At 23.9% G+C, this 17,862-nt stretch overlaps 1 protein-coding gene and 1 pseudogene across 3 annotated transcripts; both read right to left on the bottom strand.

The window, feature by feature from the left end:
- Positions 1-240: 240 nt before the first annotated feature.
- Positions 241-5,080, bottom strand: LOC112637175 (cytochrome P450 4C1-like). 3 transcript variants are annotated; one of them, XM_025406270.1, is made up of 8 exons: positions 4,983-5,080; positions 3,743-4,068; positions 3,330-3,439; positions 2,997-3,087; positions 2,260-2,445; positions 1,946-2,039; positions 446-549; positions 241-341 (listed from the first exon to the last, which is right to left on the bottom strand). In XM_025406270.1, the coding sequence occupies exons 2-8, from the start codon at positions 3,894-3,896 to the stop codon at positions 304-306; spliced, it is 777 nt and encodes a 258-aa protein (XP_025262055.1). In that variant the 5' UTR covers positions 3,897-4,068; positions 4,983-5,080; the 3' UTR covers positions 241-303. The 3 variants fall into 3 exon arrangements, with proteins under 3 accessions (XP_025262055.1, XP_025262056.1, XP_025262057.1); XM_025406271.1 differs by having other exon boundaries at positions 3,743-4,051; XM_025406272.1 differs by having other exon boundaries at positions 3,743-3,825.
- Positions 5,081-6,835: 1,755 nt separating this feature from the next.
- Positions 6,836-11,516, bottom strand: LOC105248136 (annotated as a pseudogene).
- Between the last annotated feature and the right edge of the window lie 6,346 nt (positions 11,517-17,862).

The following is a 17,862-nucleotide window of genomic DNA, read 5'->3' as shown; positions in this document are numbered from 1 at the left end:
ACATGGCTAACCTTTTTTTTAACTAGAAACAAATCGTGATAACAATTTCACTTTTGCATATTGCGTTAATTTCATAGTATAATTCTTGTTTAAAATTTTTTTAATGCTATTACAAAAATTATATGATTTAATTTTGCAGCAAACCACTACGAGTGATTATGTGTATAATATAAATGGTACAAGCATAATTTATAATATTGATTGCACTGTGAAACTTAAATTAAAAATCATCTCTTACGTATTTTAAATATTTCGACATCTTCTGTTTCCTCATTATTTTCAAGATTTTTTAAATATTGATGGTTAGTAAGTTGGTGATAAAGCTTTCTTTCCGCAATAATCTACATAGGTACAATATTTAATTTTTAAAAATCTTTTGTATTAATATCAATATAATTTATATAAAAATGAAATATGAAGTATATGAAGGTGTTTTATTACGTACTTTTTCCGTAAATCCATGCAATATTTTCAAGACTTTCTTTTGCTTTCTTCCTTGTGGCGTTCAATGAGAATAACATATCGTTGTAGAACCAAGGCTTCACTGCTCTAAATTCAATAAAGTTATATAATTGTAATTCAATAAAGCGATAATAGCTTCAATAATTCACTAATTTAATAAAGCTTTAGCTTGTAATTCAACAAAGCTATAATTTCAGTAATAATATAATTTTTGTAAAAACCTAAAACGTTATTTGTAAAAGCATCATAAAATGAAAGTAATCCTTAAATGGTCATAAAATATAGAATATAAATCAAAAATTGAAAATTATGTATGTTTTATGAAAAGAATTCTCTACTAAGAATATTGTGCTTTTGTTTTAGCTACAAATTTTTTGGTCAAAGACAATTTCTCCTTAGATTCTATTATACAATTGATTTTTGCTTCATTTATCAAGATTCTAATATTTTAAATTCTTTTCTTTAACACTTTAACAGATTAACAGATTTCTTTAACACTTTAACAGATTAAAAACTGCAAATAATATTTATCTTATAATAAAACGCATAGTGGAGCACGAAGAGTATATTTTTATTACAACTTGTATATATTTTTATTGCCACTCCGCTTAAACGAATTGCTGTCTTATATTAATTGTTTATCTTCTTATGATTATTCATTAATTGACCTATTTTCAAAAAATATAAATATATAAATATATAAATATATATATATATTATAATATATATATATATATATATATCGTAATAATAATCATTACTTAAAAAATCCTAGATACATCACATTATATCACGCATTATATAGATTTATTGTATATCAATTAATATATAAATTACCTATAAACCAACAATTCTATTATATTCTATTATATTCTATTATATTCTTTTGCCTTCTTCCTTGTGATGACAATGAGAATAATAAATCGTTACCAAGCCCTTATTGTTCTAAATCAAAATTCAATAAATGTATGTACTTTAACATTATTTTGTAAAAGCGTTATTTAAAACTATGAAGTTAGAGTAATTTTTAAATAACTATAGATTGTAAAAGATGTATACAAATTTAAAACTATATTACGAAAAAGTAAAATTTTCTAAAAACACTTTATTTTATTTTAGCTATAGATTCTTTTGATCAAAGACAATTTTTTTACAAATTTGTTTACAAATTTTCACACGATTCAATTTTCTTTTAATTTTTAATCTGATATTTTTAATATTTTATAGATTATAAACAATTTTATAATAAAACATTCAGTGAGACACATATAATAGATTTTGATTGCAAATTGCCGACGCGTGAAACGAAGTGACGTTTTTTACGAAGTGACGTTTTTTACGAAGTCCATCTTTACATGATTATGCATTAATTTTTTTTCAAAATATAGATGTATTATAATCATGTTATAGGTGTATTATAATCATGTTATAGGTTATATGTCACAAATATATCACATAATTGTATACCATATGCATGAATTACCTGTAAATCATCAATTCAACTATTTCATTAATCGCATTTCGATATTGCTTTTGGAACTCGCCAAGTTTTTGCAGAGAGACGCCCATGGCAGTTTCTACAAATTTATTTATTATATAAGATTCAAAAGTGAATGATCGAAAATATTAATAACTGAATTGTAAAAAGAGCTTTAAATGTAAAATATTGGATATTATGTATCTTTATTTGTAGTATTGAGAGATACTTCGTATAGAAGAACAAATTCTATTCTTATTTTAAGCTATAATCCAGAATTAAATCCTTTCCCGTACATAATATACAATAAGAGTCCTTACCGCATATCGCGTTTAACGTATGCTCACTAATAAAGGATGATAAATCCTTTACAACCGATATTTCGACATTTTTTAAAGATTTTGTCATGCAATCGCCCTCTTTGATAAAGATGTCGACAAATTGATTCAATATATTAAAATGAAATGTAGGTGTTAATATCTTTCGCCGCGTTTGCCACTTAACTCCTATAAACAAGATAACGTAAAATTTTGCCATAAAATACAGACAGTATTATATAAGATTATTGTCTCTCTTAGTTTAATGTTTAGTGAACAATTCTTAAACAACACATTATTTTTTTTTATATTTATTTTTCTTGTATCTTTAAAATTCCTTCTATAAACCTTTTTCTATGGAATTTTTACGGTAAGAGTAAGTTTTACTTTGTAATTAAATGTTTATGAATTAGCAAATAGAAATTTGATTTAATTAATAAGTTTATTATATTAAGGATAATTTATTAGTGATGATGTTTGACTTAACTAAAATATCTCTCTGTTACTTTTATTTGAAATACATGCGTCATAGCAAAATTATTCTTCAATATCTCACTTCCAATTTACTTTTAAATTTATTAGTTTTCACAATAAGAAAGTTGTGTGTATAAATTTATCGTGTAAAATGATATTTTAAATCTAATTGTAATTTTTATTTAATTTCCTATGATGAGGGCACATCGGCAACAAGCCGCAATAGAAAAGTATATACTTATATATTAATGTTATTATGTTATTACCTTTGCTAGTGAGGAGACCTGTGTTTAACCAGGGATGTAATAAGTTATACAAACGACCTTTCTCGATGTACTTAGTGCTGCTTAGAATCGTCTGAAATCACCGGAGATAGAAAGAAGTATATATTATCTATTTATTATATCACTTAATCGTAAATATACTAATAATTTATTAATTGTACTTCTCTAATTTAATCTAATCTCGATGGAGTTTCACTTTGTCTCTTCATTTTTTTAAAAAAAACGTTTCTTATCTACAAAAATCTGTTTGCCAATTGTAAAATTTAAATCTAATTTAATCGTAATGTGTATAAAATATTAAATTTCTTTTATTACCTCTAAATCATCTGGATGACTGATACATACTCCATATACAAAGAAACCTCCAAATTTAAAAAAGGGATAATATTCATTCATTAATGTACAGGCCAGCTTCCATAGTTCCTCTGAAAATTATATTATAAATATTAATACAGCCAAAAATATTTTTATACGATTAATTTTCAATATTGATGTATCTTCATTCAAATACTTTAAAAACAAATAAATAATAAAGGTAAGAATAAATAATAATAAAGATAAGAATAATAGATTGCAAATTATTATTGCAAAAAGAAGTGCTCAAATAAATAATCTATATATAATAATTTGATAAATATCTATATGTTCCAGAATAAATGATTTATAAATTTTTATTTGTATTAATGATAAGTCAATTAATGTAAATATATTACAAATTTTGTATTTACCTACTGACACATAGCATTGGAGTGCATTGCCAATAATTGGATAGCCCGATGGTCCCGGTATAAGATTAAGAAGTCGATTGTTCCTTTCATAATGCACGTAGTAATTATAAATCAATAAAATAAATATGAATAATATCAATATAATAATGAACATTGTTTCTTTCGTTCTGATGTTCTCGGTCGTTTATTTGAGTTTAACTTTTTTATGTTTATTCCTTTTTTAATGTTGGATCACACATGTCACAAAATAAATGATATTTGTTCAATAAAATTGACAATTAAACATTTACTTTGATATCCTAAATAATCCTAAACAAAGAAAGATGCTGAAATAGAGAATATATAAATAACAATCATTCTAATCTGCATTAATCTTATATTTTTGATAGTTAATAATTTTAATGAGCTGTAAAAAATATGATAAGTTTATTCCGGGTAAAGGGAAAAAAACATTATTTATATATTAAATTAATCAGTCGAGTAAAAATTTTTTAATTAACCATTGTTTGCAAATGTTTTCTCTATTTTTATATTGTATAACATAAAATTTTATAAAATCCTATTGTAAAATCTTAATTGTCTTTAATAGTAGTACAATTTGCGCGAGTGTTATTCTTACATCTTTATAAACAATATAAATTGTTTTTAACAGTGTTATAATTTTGTTTATTCTTTAATTGTAAAGAAATATAAAGAATTCATAAGCGATCATATCATAATACACAATTACAATTCATTACTGTACTTACAAATACGCACGTATCTTAAATCAATAAATATACTTTTATATTGTAATAATACGTGAGTGACTTTGTAATAAACCGGAGCTATTTAACAAATTCTATCATAAACAAAGAATTATTAAAAAAATTTTTTTTTGTTTTCTTCCTACATTGTTACCTAATAAAACCTAATAACCTAAAACCTAATAATATTCTCACATATAGTAAGAAATAAATTATATAATTTTCTCGATTTCTTAAAAACGTTTATTCTTTTTTTATTTAAATATTGTTTATTGATTTTGTATATCATAATTATTGCATCAAACATGTCTACAAGATTAATATAATGTACATTTAATAAGATAATAATATGAGAAATATTATACTATATTATAATAATTTATTAAAATTATAGCAATCAAATAGCTTATAGTTTGAAAAAATTGTATTAAACATTGGAATTTTGCAATAGAACATTATAAAATTGTATTTTATGCAAATATTATAAAGATTACCTGATAGATATTTTGATACGATGATCAATCGATACATAACTCAAGTGATTTAAATGGAATTGCAACTTTCATCAAGCAGATATATAGGCCAGTGGAAATCTCTGCGTGAACTGATAATGAAAATCTGAGGCCTGTATTTATAGCCTCTTAATTCAAATCCGTAATCAGCTTTCTTGAGTGCCAAACGGCTGAATAATGCCACTTTGATTAATGACTACGTGACATTTTTTTCGTATTTATACGAAAGAAATAAAAAGTTGTTTGATAAAAAATTTTGATAAAAAAATGGCTTGACAAGGATTGAATTTTTGGAAAACTCAAGATTCAATGTTCAAATTATTTTGATTTAAAATATCGATTATTTTTGTTATTCGAATATTTAACACATTCAAATCTTATAAAAATCAGAGGATGACATTTATGTTACTCTCTTTATGAGAAGCCTTATTTCTTTTTTTTCTGCAACAAATTGTTAACTTTTACTAGATCGAATATATTAGAATTCGATGCAATGAGAAATGAGAACAATAAAATATCGATTTGTACAGCTTTTGTCTATAATCAACAGACTTGTTTTATTATCATCTTTTGTTTCAGTTAGAATAAAATGAAATAAGTAATTTCGATAATCATTATATTATAAACAAGCAACATAGCAACATAGCAACATAGCAACATAGCACCAATAAGATAGCAGAATATCAGAAAAGAGCATAGAAAAATGTTAGTTTGCTAAATATAAATTTTGCATTTATATATCGTTAATCTATTCAGTCGATTAATCTATGTCGTTAAAAAAAGATCATAAAAACTTGACAGTTGAAAACAAAACATGATAATAAGATATAGTTGATAAAAGAATTATTTAAAAAATTGTTATGCTAGAGAATGTTGCTGAAGTATGTACTTTATTGCGTAATGCTTTTTTGTTTACAAAAATAATGTTATCACTTTTAGAAATTGACTTGAGAATAAACAGAGGTACATAAGCATTATAAAATTTTATCCTTTTGATTTAATATGTTTTTGAAATATTAAAATATAATAAGATTATATAATAAGGATATAAATGTGAAACTAATAAAATATGAGAAAAGGGATATAGGATATAGGATATAGGATATAGGATATAGGATTCATAAGAAGACAGATATCATAAAAATAACATAAGAATTAATAAAAAGGAGTAAAATAAAACATAAAATATATACAATCATTTATTAAATAACTTATTAAATCACTTTATAAGATAAAACATTTTGACTAAAAGAATATTAATAAAAGAATGTTAATAAGAAAAAATGTTAATAAAAGGAGAAATTTTTTATATATTATGTATTATATATAATTTTTTTATTTCCACTCAGCGAAAGAATTCCGGATTAACTTAATGAAAAATGGCTTTCCGTAGAATTGGCTGAATAAAAGAATATACAATTAAATTCTTTATTAAAAAGTTTAAATTATTTTTGCACGAAAAAACTTCCCTATAATAATATATTTTTAATTTTATTACATAAAAAAATTTTGTATAATAAATGTTTATATATTGTACATTAATATTTTGGTTAATCTGCTGTTACAATCGCGATAAATACTTTATAATATAACTATAACTGTAGCTATAGCTATAACTATAATTAAAATAGAGTTATAACTATATGATAATTAGCAGAAAATTTTAGGTTTTGCACCTCAATTAAGTTTATTTTTATGATATATATATATATATTTTTTTTTTCTTCGGTATTTTCCTAATTTCAATAACTTATATTAGATTCAGCTTTATTTTTGTTTGCAAGTAATGTTTTCACTACATGAATAAGATTCATGACAAAGAACAACTTCTTATATTCATTTGATTGAAACTTCTTATATTCATATGGTATTAACATTAGTTTTAAATGACTATTTGCATTTGATCGGAATGAATTTAAGATGAACTGGATGAGAAGGACGAAGTATGAGATCGAATTTTAATTGGATATCTTTTAAATAATCAATAGGTTCCAAGTAAAAATTATACACCAAAGGAGCTATTAGAGCTTTCATCTCCAGCATACCGAACCGTTGACCTACAATACAAAATTTATTAAAATCGATCGACAAATGAGGATAAACAAAATTGTGGTTAATTTACCTATGCAATTTCTCGATCCTGCGCTGAATGGTATATAACAATAAGGATGACGGCTCTGTATCCTCTCGGGCAAGAATCTATCCGGATCAAATACTTCTGGATTCGGCCAAAAATTGGGATCTCTGTGAACTCCGTAGATATTAAGATATAAGATCGTCCCAGAGGGTACGATATATGATTCTAAAAAAAGCATATTATAAGATTAAAAAATATTAAAATTTACGAAAATAAGAATTTGTTGAGAAAAATAAAATAAAATATATTGTATTCTTAAAATACTAATTAATTATTTTACATTCAATAATATACACGTCGTATTATATGTGTTATATGTAACATGTTCAAAAATATATACAACAAAAAGTGACTAAATAAATAATTACGTAATTTTACATCTTCCCCAGGGTGTCGGAATATGAAAAACACGCTAGGATACAAACGTAACGCTTCTTTTATACATCTTTCTAAATATGATAAATTTTGCAATGAACTCATGTTAAGTTTTCCTTCGTTTTCTTGCATTACATTATCGATTTCAATTCTCACTCGCTCCTGTATTATAATAATTAAAACATATTTTTTTTGTGGTTTCTATGTGTGTTCATGGATATGAATAAATTTTTAATAAAAAACGTAATAGAATATTTAATTAAGAATATTTAGATATGTTTTAATCTCTGTGGATATATATGTATATATATATAGAAAAAACATATCGCAATAATCTGATATCAGTATAATTTTAAGTAAAAATCATAATTTAAACAATTATTATGTATTATAATATATTGCGAGAAATAAATACCTGGATATCTCTGTGTTCAGCTAATAGTAGTAAAGTATACATTATACCTGCCGCTGTAGTATCATGACCCTGTAATTATATGCATATCATATTGTTATTCGTACTTAGATATCATGTCCAAAAAATTAAATAATTAAAAAAAATTTTTTTAAAATTAGACATACATACTTCGAACATAAAAGTATCGACTTCCTCTCTGATGTCCAAATCAGTTAAAGAATTTTCTTGAGATGCCGCTATTAAAAGGTCCAACATGGCTAACCGCTTTTTTTTAACTAGAAACAAAGCAGGGTGATGACAATTTCACTTTTGCATATTGCGTTAATTTCATAATATAATTCTTGTTTAAAATTTAAATTTTATTACAAATAATAATGATTTAATTTTGCAGCAAACCACTACTTATGTGTATAATATAAATGGTACAAGCAAAATTTATAATATTGATTGCACTGTGAAACTTAAATTAAAAACTCTCATTTCTTACGTACTTTTAAATATTTCGACATTCTTCATTACTTTCAAGATTTTTTAAATACTGATGGTTAGTAAGTTGGTGATAAAGCTTTCTTTCCGCAATAATCTACATAGGTACAATATTTAATTTTTAATAATCTTTGTAATAATAACAATATAATTTTATATATAAATGAAGTATGAAGTATATGAAGGTGTTTTATTACATACTTTTTCCGTAAATCCATGCAATATTTTCAAGATTTTTTTTTGCTTTCTTCCTTGTGGCGTCAATGAGAATAACATATCATTGTAGAACCAAGGCCTGAATATTCTAAATTCAAAAAAGTTATATAATTGTAATTCAATAACGCTATAATAGCTTCAATAATTCAATAAAGTAATATGAAGCTGATGTCTCGTAATTTAACAAAGCTATAATTCCAATAATAATATAATTTTGTAAAAGCCTAAAACGTTATTTGTAAAAGCATCATAAAATCAAAGTAATCTTTAAATAGTCATAAAATATAGAAAATATATGAAAAATTGAAAATTATGTATGTTTTATGAAAAAGAATCTTCTAAGAATATTGTACTTTTGTTTTAGCTATAAATTTTTTGGTTAAAGACAATTTCTCCTTAGATTCTATTATACAATTGATTTTTGCTTCATTTATCAAGATTCTAATATTTTAAATTCTTTAACACTTTAACAGATTAACAGATTTCTTTAACACTTTAACAGATTAAAAACTGCAAATAATATTTATCTTATAATAAAACGTATAGTGAAGTACGAAGAGTATATTTTTATTGTAACTTGTCCGCTTAAACGAATTGGTGTAGAGATTACTAAACAATTTTGTAATGAAACATTTAGTGAGGCACATATAACAGATTTTGATTGCAAATTGTCGACGCGTGAAACGAAGTTGCATCTTTACCAGGTCTATGTTTACATGATTATTCATTAATCTATTTTTCGAAATATGTAATGTTTTCGTAATATGGAAATGTATCACAATCATAAGTTGGAGGATATAAATATATCAAATAATTATATAAATATCACATAATTATATAAATTACCTATACATCATCACTTTACTTATTTCGTGAATGGCATTTCGATACTGCTTTTGGAACTCGCCAAGTTTTTGCAGAGAGACACCCATGGCAGTTTCTACAAATTTATTTATTATATAAAACCGAAAGATAAAATATATATATATATATATATATATATATATATATATATGATCGAAAATTATTCACAACTCAATATTTTGTAAATAATTTTAAATATAAAATATAGGATATTATGTATCTTTATTTATAATATTGAAAGATACTTCATGTAGAAGAACAAATTCTATTCTTATTTTAAGCTATAATCTAAAATGAAATTCTTTCCTGTATGTAATATACAATAAGAGCCCTTACCGCATATCGCGTTTAACGTATGTTCACTAATAAAGGATGATAAATCCTTTACAACCGATATTTCGACATTTTTTAAAGATTTTGTCATGCAATCGCCCTCTTTGATAAAGATGTCGACAAATTGATTCAATATATTAAAATGAAATGTAGGTGTTAATATCTTTCGCCGCGTTTGCCACTTAACTCCTATAAACAAGATAACGTAAAATTTTGCCATAAAATACAGACAATATTATATAAGATTATTGTTTCTCTTAGTTTAATGTTTAGTGATCAATTCTTAAACAACACATTATTTTTTTATATTTATTTTTCTTGTATCTTTAAAATTCTTTCTATAAACCTTTTTCCAATTTTTACGGTAAAAGCAAATTTTACTTTGTAATTAAATGTTTATGAATTAGCAAATAGAAATAGCAAATAGAATTAGCAAATAGAAATTTGATTTAATTAATAAGTTTATTATATTAAGAATAATTTATTAGTGATGGTGTTTGACTTAACTAAAATATCTCTCTTACTTTTATTTGAAAATACATGCATCACGGCATAATTATTCCTCAATATCTCACTTCCAATTTACTTTTAAATTTATTAGTTTTTACAACAAGAAAGTTGTGTGTATAAATTTATCGTGTGATAAAATGATATTATAAATCCAATTGTAACTTTTTATTTAATTTCCTGTGATGAAGGCACATCGGCAACAAGCCGCAATAGAAAAGTATATACTTATATATTAACGTTATTATGTTATTACCTTTGCTAGTGAGGAGACCTGTATTTAACCAGGGATGTAATAAGTTATAAAAAAGACCTTTCTCGATGTGCTTAGTGCTGCTTAGAATCGTCTGAAATCACCGGAGATAGAAAGAAGTATATATTATCTATTTATTATATCACTTAATCGTAAATATACTAATAATTTATTAATTGTACTTTTTTAATTTAATCTAATCTCGATGGAGTTTCGCTTTGTCTCTTCGTTAATTTTTTTTAAGAAACGTTTCTTATCTATAAAAATCTGTTTGCCAATTGTAAAATTTAAATCTAATTTAATCGTAATGTGTATAAAATATTAAATTTCTTTTATTACCTCTAAATCATCTGGATGACTGATAAATACTGCATATATAAAGAAGAATCCAAATTTAAAAATGGGATAATATTCATTCATTAATGTACAGGTCGCCTTCCATAGTTCCTCTGAAAATTATATTATAAATATCAATACAAGCAAAATTTTTTTTATACGATTAATTTTCAATATTGATGTACCTTTATTCAAATACTTTAAAAAGAAATAAATAATAAAGATAAGAATAAATAATAATGAAGAGAAGAATAATACATTGCAAATTGTTATTAGCAAAGAGAAGTGCTTAGATAAGTAATCTATATGTAATAATTTTGATGAATATATGTTTCAGAATAAATGATTCGTGAATTTTTACTTGTATAAATGATAGATCAATTAATGTAAATATATTAGAAATTTTATATTTACCTGCTGATGTATAGCATTGGAGCGCCATGCCAATAATTGGAAAGCCCGATGGTCCCGATATAAGATTAAGAAGTCGATTGTTCCTTTCATAATGCACGTAGTAATTATAAATCAATAAAATAAATATGGATAATATCAATACAGTAATGAACATTGTTTCTTTCGTTCTGATGTTCTTAGTCGTTTATTTAACTTTCTTCTGTTTATTACTTTTTTAATCTTGTATCGCACATGTCCCAAAGCAAATAATATTTGATTGTCAATAAAATTGACAATTATTTTGATATCCTAAACAGAGAAAGATACTGAAATAAAAAGACGATCATTCTAATCTGCATTAATCGTATATCTTATGTAGTTAATAATTTTAACGAACAAGAAAAAAATATGATATGTTTGTTCATGGTAAAGCGGAAAAACAGTAGTTATGTACTAAATTAGTCAATCAAATAAAAAAAATTTTTAATCGATCATTGTTTGTATTGTTTCTCATTTTTATTGTATAACATAAAATTTCGTAAAATTCTATTGCAAAATCTCAATTGTATTTAATATTACATTTAGCGTGAGTGTTATTTTAACATTTATTATGTCAAATAATTAATATACATTGTTTTTAGCAATATTATAATTTTATTTATTCTTTAACTGTAAAAAAATGTAAAAAATTCATAAGCGATCATATCATAATGCACAATTTCAGTTCATTACTGTACAAATATGCAAGTAAAATTAATATATGCAAAGAAAATAAATATATTTTTTTATTAAAGGATTATTGAAAAAATTATATTCGACCAAACTAACCAGAAATTTCCTTTATTTAATACGACGTTTCGACCATATGGTTGTGGCCCTTATCAAGTATATAAGATGAAATATAATAATCAGGAGGCAAACATAGCGCTTGTAAAAACCATCACGAGTCGCACATAAAAAACGTTATATAATTAAATTCAAAAAACGAGAGAGACTGATGCGTCCATGTGAGACTTCGTCGAAAAACTGAAACTATTTTTTTATTGATATATAATAATGAGAGTTACTTTGTAACAAACCGAAGCTATTTAATTTGCAAATTCTATTATAAAGAATTATTTTGAATATTTTTTTCAGCTTTCTTCTAAAGTTGTTAACCTAATAATATGTTTCATGTTATATAATAAATTGTTATTTTTTGCTTATTTAAATATCTCTTATGAATTTTGTATATCTAATCATTGGATCAAACATGTCTGCATAATTAATATAATATACATTTAATAAGTTAATAATATGAAATATTATAATAATTCAATAAAATTATAGCAATCATACAACTTATTATGTTTGAAAAAAAATTGTATTTAGCATTGTAATTTTACAATAGAACGTTATAAAATTTTATTTTATGCAAGTATTATAAAAAATACCTGATAGATACGATGCGATCAATCGAAACTCAAATGATTCAAATGAAATTGCAAATCTTTTCTAGCAGATATATAAGTCAGTTTAAATATCTGTATGAACTAAACTTATAAAAGTCTGAGGCTTGTATTTATATCCTCTTAATACAAATCCGTATTAGTAATCAGTCAGTTTTCTTAGGAGGTGGAAAAATAATGCCGTTTAAATAATGCCGTTTGATTAAAAACTTAGTAACATATTTTTTGTCGTATTTATATGAAAGAAATGAAAATGATTGTGACGCTCTTTTTATGAAAAAATAAATTTTTACAAAAATCTGACTCGATATTCAAAGTTTAAATTATATTGATTTAAAATATCGATAATTTTCGTTTAATATGAATCTCTTTTAAAATCGAGATACAAAATCGACATGATATATAAGGAAAAACTTTTACTTTTACTTTTTTGCATTATATTTTAATTTTAATAGTATTTAAAGGTACTTATTATCGTATTTATGGTTTTCAAAATCATGTTCTACCTCGAGAGAGATTATATTCATAAGGAACACAAGTATGATAACGTTCGATTTTGATATTTTTTGATATTGTAAAAGTTTATTCTTTTAAAGATTTTGTATTACTATAAAAAAATAAATAAATAATAAACATATCTTACATTTATTTTTTTATTTAGATAACATATTCAAATCTTATATAAAAATTAGAGGATGACATTTGTCACTCTCTTTGTGAGAAGCCTCATTTCTTTCTTTCTTTAACAAATTGTTAACTTTTACTATGTTAAATATGTCAGAAGTCGATGCAATGAGAAATGAGAACAATAAAATATCGATTTGTATAATTTTTGTCTATAATTAATTAACTTTTGTTCATAATTAACAAATTTGTTTATTGCCTACTCCCGTTTCAGTCAGAATAAAATGAAATAATTAATATCGATAATAATTATCTTATAAATGCAACGAAAGGATAGTCGAATATCAGAAAAATACAAAGATGTTCGCTAAATACAAATTTTGCATTTATATATTTAATCGATTCAGTTAATCTATATCATTAAAAAGATATCATTAAAAGAAGATTATCTATATCATTAAAAAAGATTGACGTTAGAAATAACGTAAGATATAGTCGATAAATAATTGTTAAAAAAATTGTTCAAAAAAATTATTATGCAAGAGAATGTTGTTGAAGTGTATATTTTATTGCACTTTTTGTCTATAAAAATAATGTTATCAATTTTAGAAATTGCTTTTATTAAGAATAAACAAAGAGATACAAGTACTATAAAACTTTATTTCTTTTGATTTAACACGTTTTTGAAATATTAAAATATAATAAGATTACATAATATGGATATAGATGTGAAACTAATAAAATATGAGAAACAGGTATAATATGAGAAACAGATAAAACTTTTTAAATAAAAGAATATTAATAAGAAAGAATGTTAATAGGAAAAAATATTAATAAAAGAAAAAATTTATATATTATATATTTAATAATTAGAGACTTGGCTCAAATAATCAAAAAATCAAACAGAAAATGGCATAAGAGCCAACGCGCGATAATTGGAGCGCAGAGAAGCAACAACACTTTTTTCTTTTTTCAATATTAGTTTATTAAAAACATATTATAATAACAAAAAGGGAACGTTTCGGTTCATCTTTTGATCCTTCCACAGCGCGATAATTATATATATTACAGATAGTGACGCGTTACATTAAAAGAATTTATTCTCGACGCAAAGGTCCCGCGGAAGTTTAAGCACTCTACTTCCAACAGTCAATTAAATATACTATAGATATGCTATGCGACGTCACAGCAGATCATATTCCGCGCTTTCTTACAATTAATAATATAGTATACCACTGTGTACCTAATGTTTATTCGAGACTCGATGACGAACTGTTCTAATGACTACTAATTGACTGTTGGAAGCAGAGTGCTTACTAGACCTCCGCGGGATGTAATTTAGCGTCACCTTTGTGTCGAGAATAAATTCGTTTAATGTAACGCGTCACTATCTGTAATATATATTGTTAACGTCGCGCTGAAAGAGACCTCCAAATTTAAAAATGGAATAATATTCATTAAGTAATATACAGAGTATCTTCCATAGTTCCTCTGAAAATTATATTATAAATATCAATACAGGCGATAATTTTTTTATACGATTAATTTTCAATATTGTGTATGGGATTTATTTTCAATATTGTGATGTACCTATATTCAAAATACCTTTATTCACTTTAAAAACAAATAAATAATAAAGATAAGAATAAGTAATAATAAAGGGAAGAATAATACATTGCAAATTATTATTAGCAAAGAGAAATGCTTAGATAAGTAATCTATATGTAATAATTTTGATGAATATATGTTTCAGAATAAATGATTCGTGAATTTTTACTTGTATAAATGATAGATCAATTAATGTAAATATATTAGAAATTTTGTATTTACCTGCTGACACATAGCGTTGGAGTGCATTGCCAATAATTGGAAAGCCCGATGCTCCCGGTATAAGATTAAGGAATCGTTCATTTCTTTCATAATGCACGTAATAATTATTATATTTCAATAAAATAAGTATGAATAATACCAATACAGTAATGAACATTATTTCTTCCATTTTGATGTTCTTGATCGTTTAATTGAGTTTAACTTTTTTTTGTTTATTGCTTTTTAATCTTGGATCGCACATGTCACAAAATAAATGATATTTGATTGTCAATAAAATGGATTATTATCTTGATATCCTAAATAATCATAACCGTGAAAGATACTGAAATAGAGAGAATATGAAAGAACGATCATTCTAATCTGCATTAAGCGTATTTTTTGTAGTTAATAATTTTAACGAGCTGTAAAAAATATGATAAGTTTCTTCATGATAGAGAAGAAACATTATTTATGTACTAAATCAGTCAATCAAATAAAAAAAATGTTTAATCATCCATTGTTTGTAATTGTTTCTTTATTTATTGTATAATATAAAATTTCGTGAAATTCTATTGCAAAATCTCAATTTTATTTAATAGTATTACAATTAGCGCGAGTGTTATTTTTACATCTATTATGTCAAATAATTAATATAAATTGTTTTTAGCAGTGTTATAATTTTATTTATTCTTTAACTGTAGAGAAATGTAAGGAATTCATAAGCGATCATATCATAATGCATAATTTTAGTTCATTACTGTACAAATATGCAAGTAAATCAATATATGCAAATAAAATAAATATATATTTTTATTGATATATAATGATAAGGGTTACTTTGTAATAAACCGAAGTTATCTAATTTGCAAATTCTGTCATAAACAAAGAATTATTTGGTATATTTTTTTCTGCTTTCTTTTAAAATTGTTAACCTAATATGTTCACACATATAATAAATAAATTGTATAATTTTCTTTATCGCTTTAAAGCGATTAGATATACAAAATCGATATTTAGATAAGTAAACAAAAATAATTTTCCTTATCGCTTTAAAGCGATATTTAGATGAGTAAAAAAAATAATTTTCTTTATCGCTTTAAAGCGATAAAGAAAATTATTTTTTTTTTACTTATCTAAATATCGATTTTGTATATCTAATCATTGCATCACATGTCTGCAAAATTAATATAATGAACATTTAATAAATTAATAATATGAAATATTATAACATATTATAATAATTCAATAAAATTATAATAATCTTATGGTATTTAAAAAATAATAACTTATGGTGTTTAAAAAAAAATGTATTAAGCATTGTAATTTTGCAATAAAACGTTATAAAATTTTATTTTACGCAAATATTATAAAGATTACCTGATGCGATGATTAATTGAAACCTAAATGATTTAAATGAAATTGCAAATCTCGTCAAGCAGATATATAAGCAAGTGCAAATCTCTACATAAACTGATAATAAAAATCTGGGGTCTGTATTTATAGCCTCTTAATTCAAAGCCGTATTAAGAATCAGCTTTCTTAGGAAGCAAACGATTAAATAATGCTACTTTGATTAAAGATTAAGTGACATATTTTTTGTCGTATTTATATGAAAAAACAAAAATGATTATGGAACAGTCATGTGCTATTTATTTCGAAGCAATATAAATTATGAAATTATGAATTATTAAATTTCCAAATTTTTTGATTAAACAAAAATGTTTATGAAAATGTTAATTAGACAAAAATTAACAAAATAAATTTTGTTTGTGGAAATTAATTGGGTTGTAATTCCTCAGAATCATTTGTAATTTTAAATAGAATTTTAAGAGATTCCTAATATACGATAAATATATGAAAAGTTTTGATAAATAAAATTCACTCCCAAGAAAACTTTAGACAAAATCAATTACTATCTTTATTACTATCTTTATTATTTAAATCAATATCGAGTTTCTAAAATATCTTATGTGTAAAGTCGGAGTTGTTTGTAACATCGTACTCATTTCTGATTAATGCAATAAGGATTAATCGCTTGAAGTAAAGAGACAATAAAGAGAGAAAAAGAAGAATCATGGTCGAAGGGCATTATTGAGATAACTTATATGCGTTTTAGTTTATTTTCCTTGTAACAACATTCATGTGCGACTCCCAATGATACTGCGACATTTTTTGAGGTCACGTTTTTTAATGCTCGTGTAATCATGTATCGCACGATAAAATTAATGTGTCTCCTCGATTTAATTTATTTACGCGAGGCAGTACTTTCAATTCGAAACTTGTAGAAAAAAAATGGTATAATAATCATATATGTGTGTGTGTATATATATGTATATATATATATATATATATATATATATATATATAATGTAAATATAAATCTATGCGATATATCTTTTTCCTGCGAGTTTTATGAGAAGAAGGAATTTAATTTATCGTCATGCTTTGCAAACGATACATATCTCATTTGAAATATGTGTTTAATTTAAAACAAAGGTCAACAAAGCAAATATAATATAAATAATATTTTGCATTTAATGAAATTAATTTCAAAGTTGTATCATATAACAATAAATCCACTGTCACAATTGCAATGAACGAGATTAACAATTTTTTTATTTGAATAGGCTGTTAAAAAAAAGAATGTTTATATATTAAATATTTAA

The sequence above is a fragment of the Camponotus floridanus genome, unplaced genomic scaffold (assembly GCF_003227725.1).
Source record: "Camponotus floridanus strain SB8 unplaced genomic scaffold, Cflo_v7.5 scaffold138, whole genome shotgun sequence".
Lineage (NCBI taxonomy): Eukaryota > Metazoa > Arthropoda > Insecta > Hymenoptera > Formicidae > Camponotus > Camponotus floridanus.
Note: the sequence above shows the minus strand (reverse complement) of the source record. Positions and strands in the feature narration are given on the sequence as shown.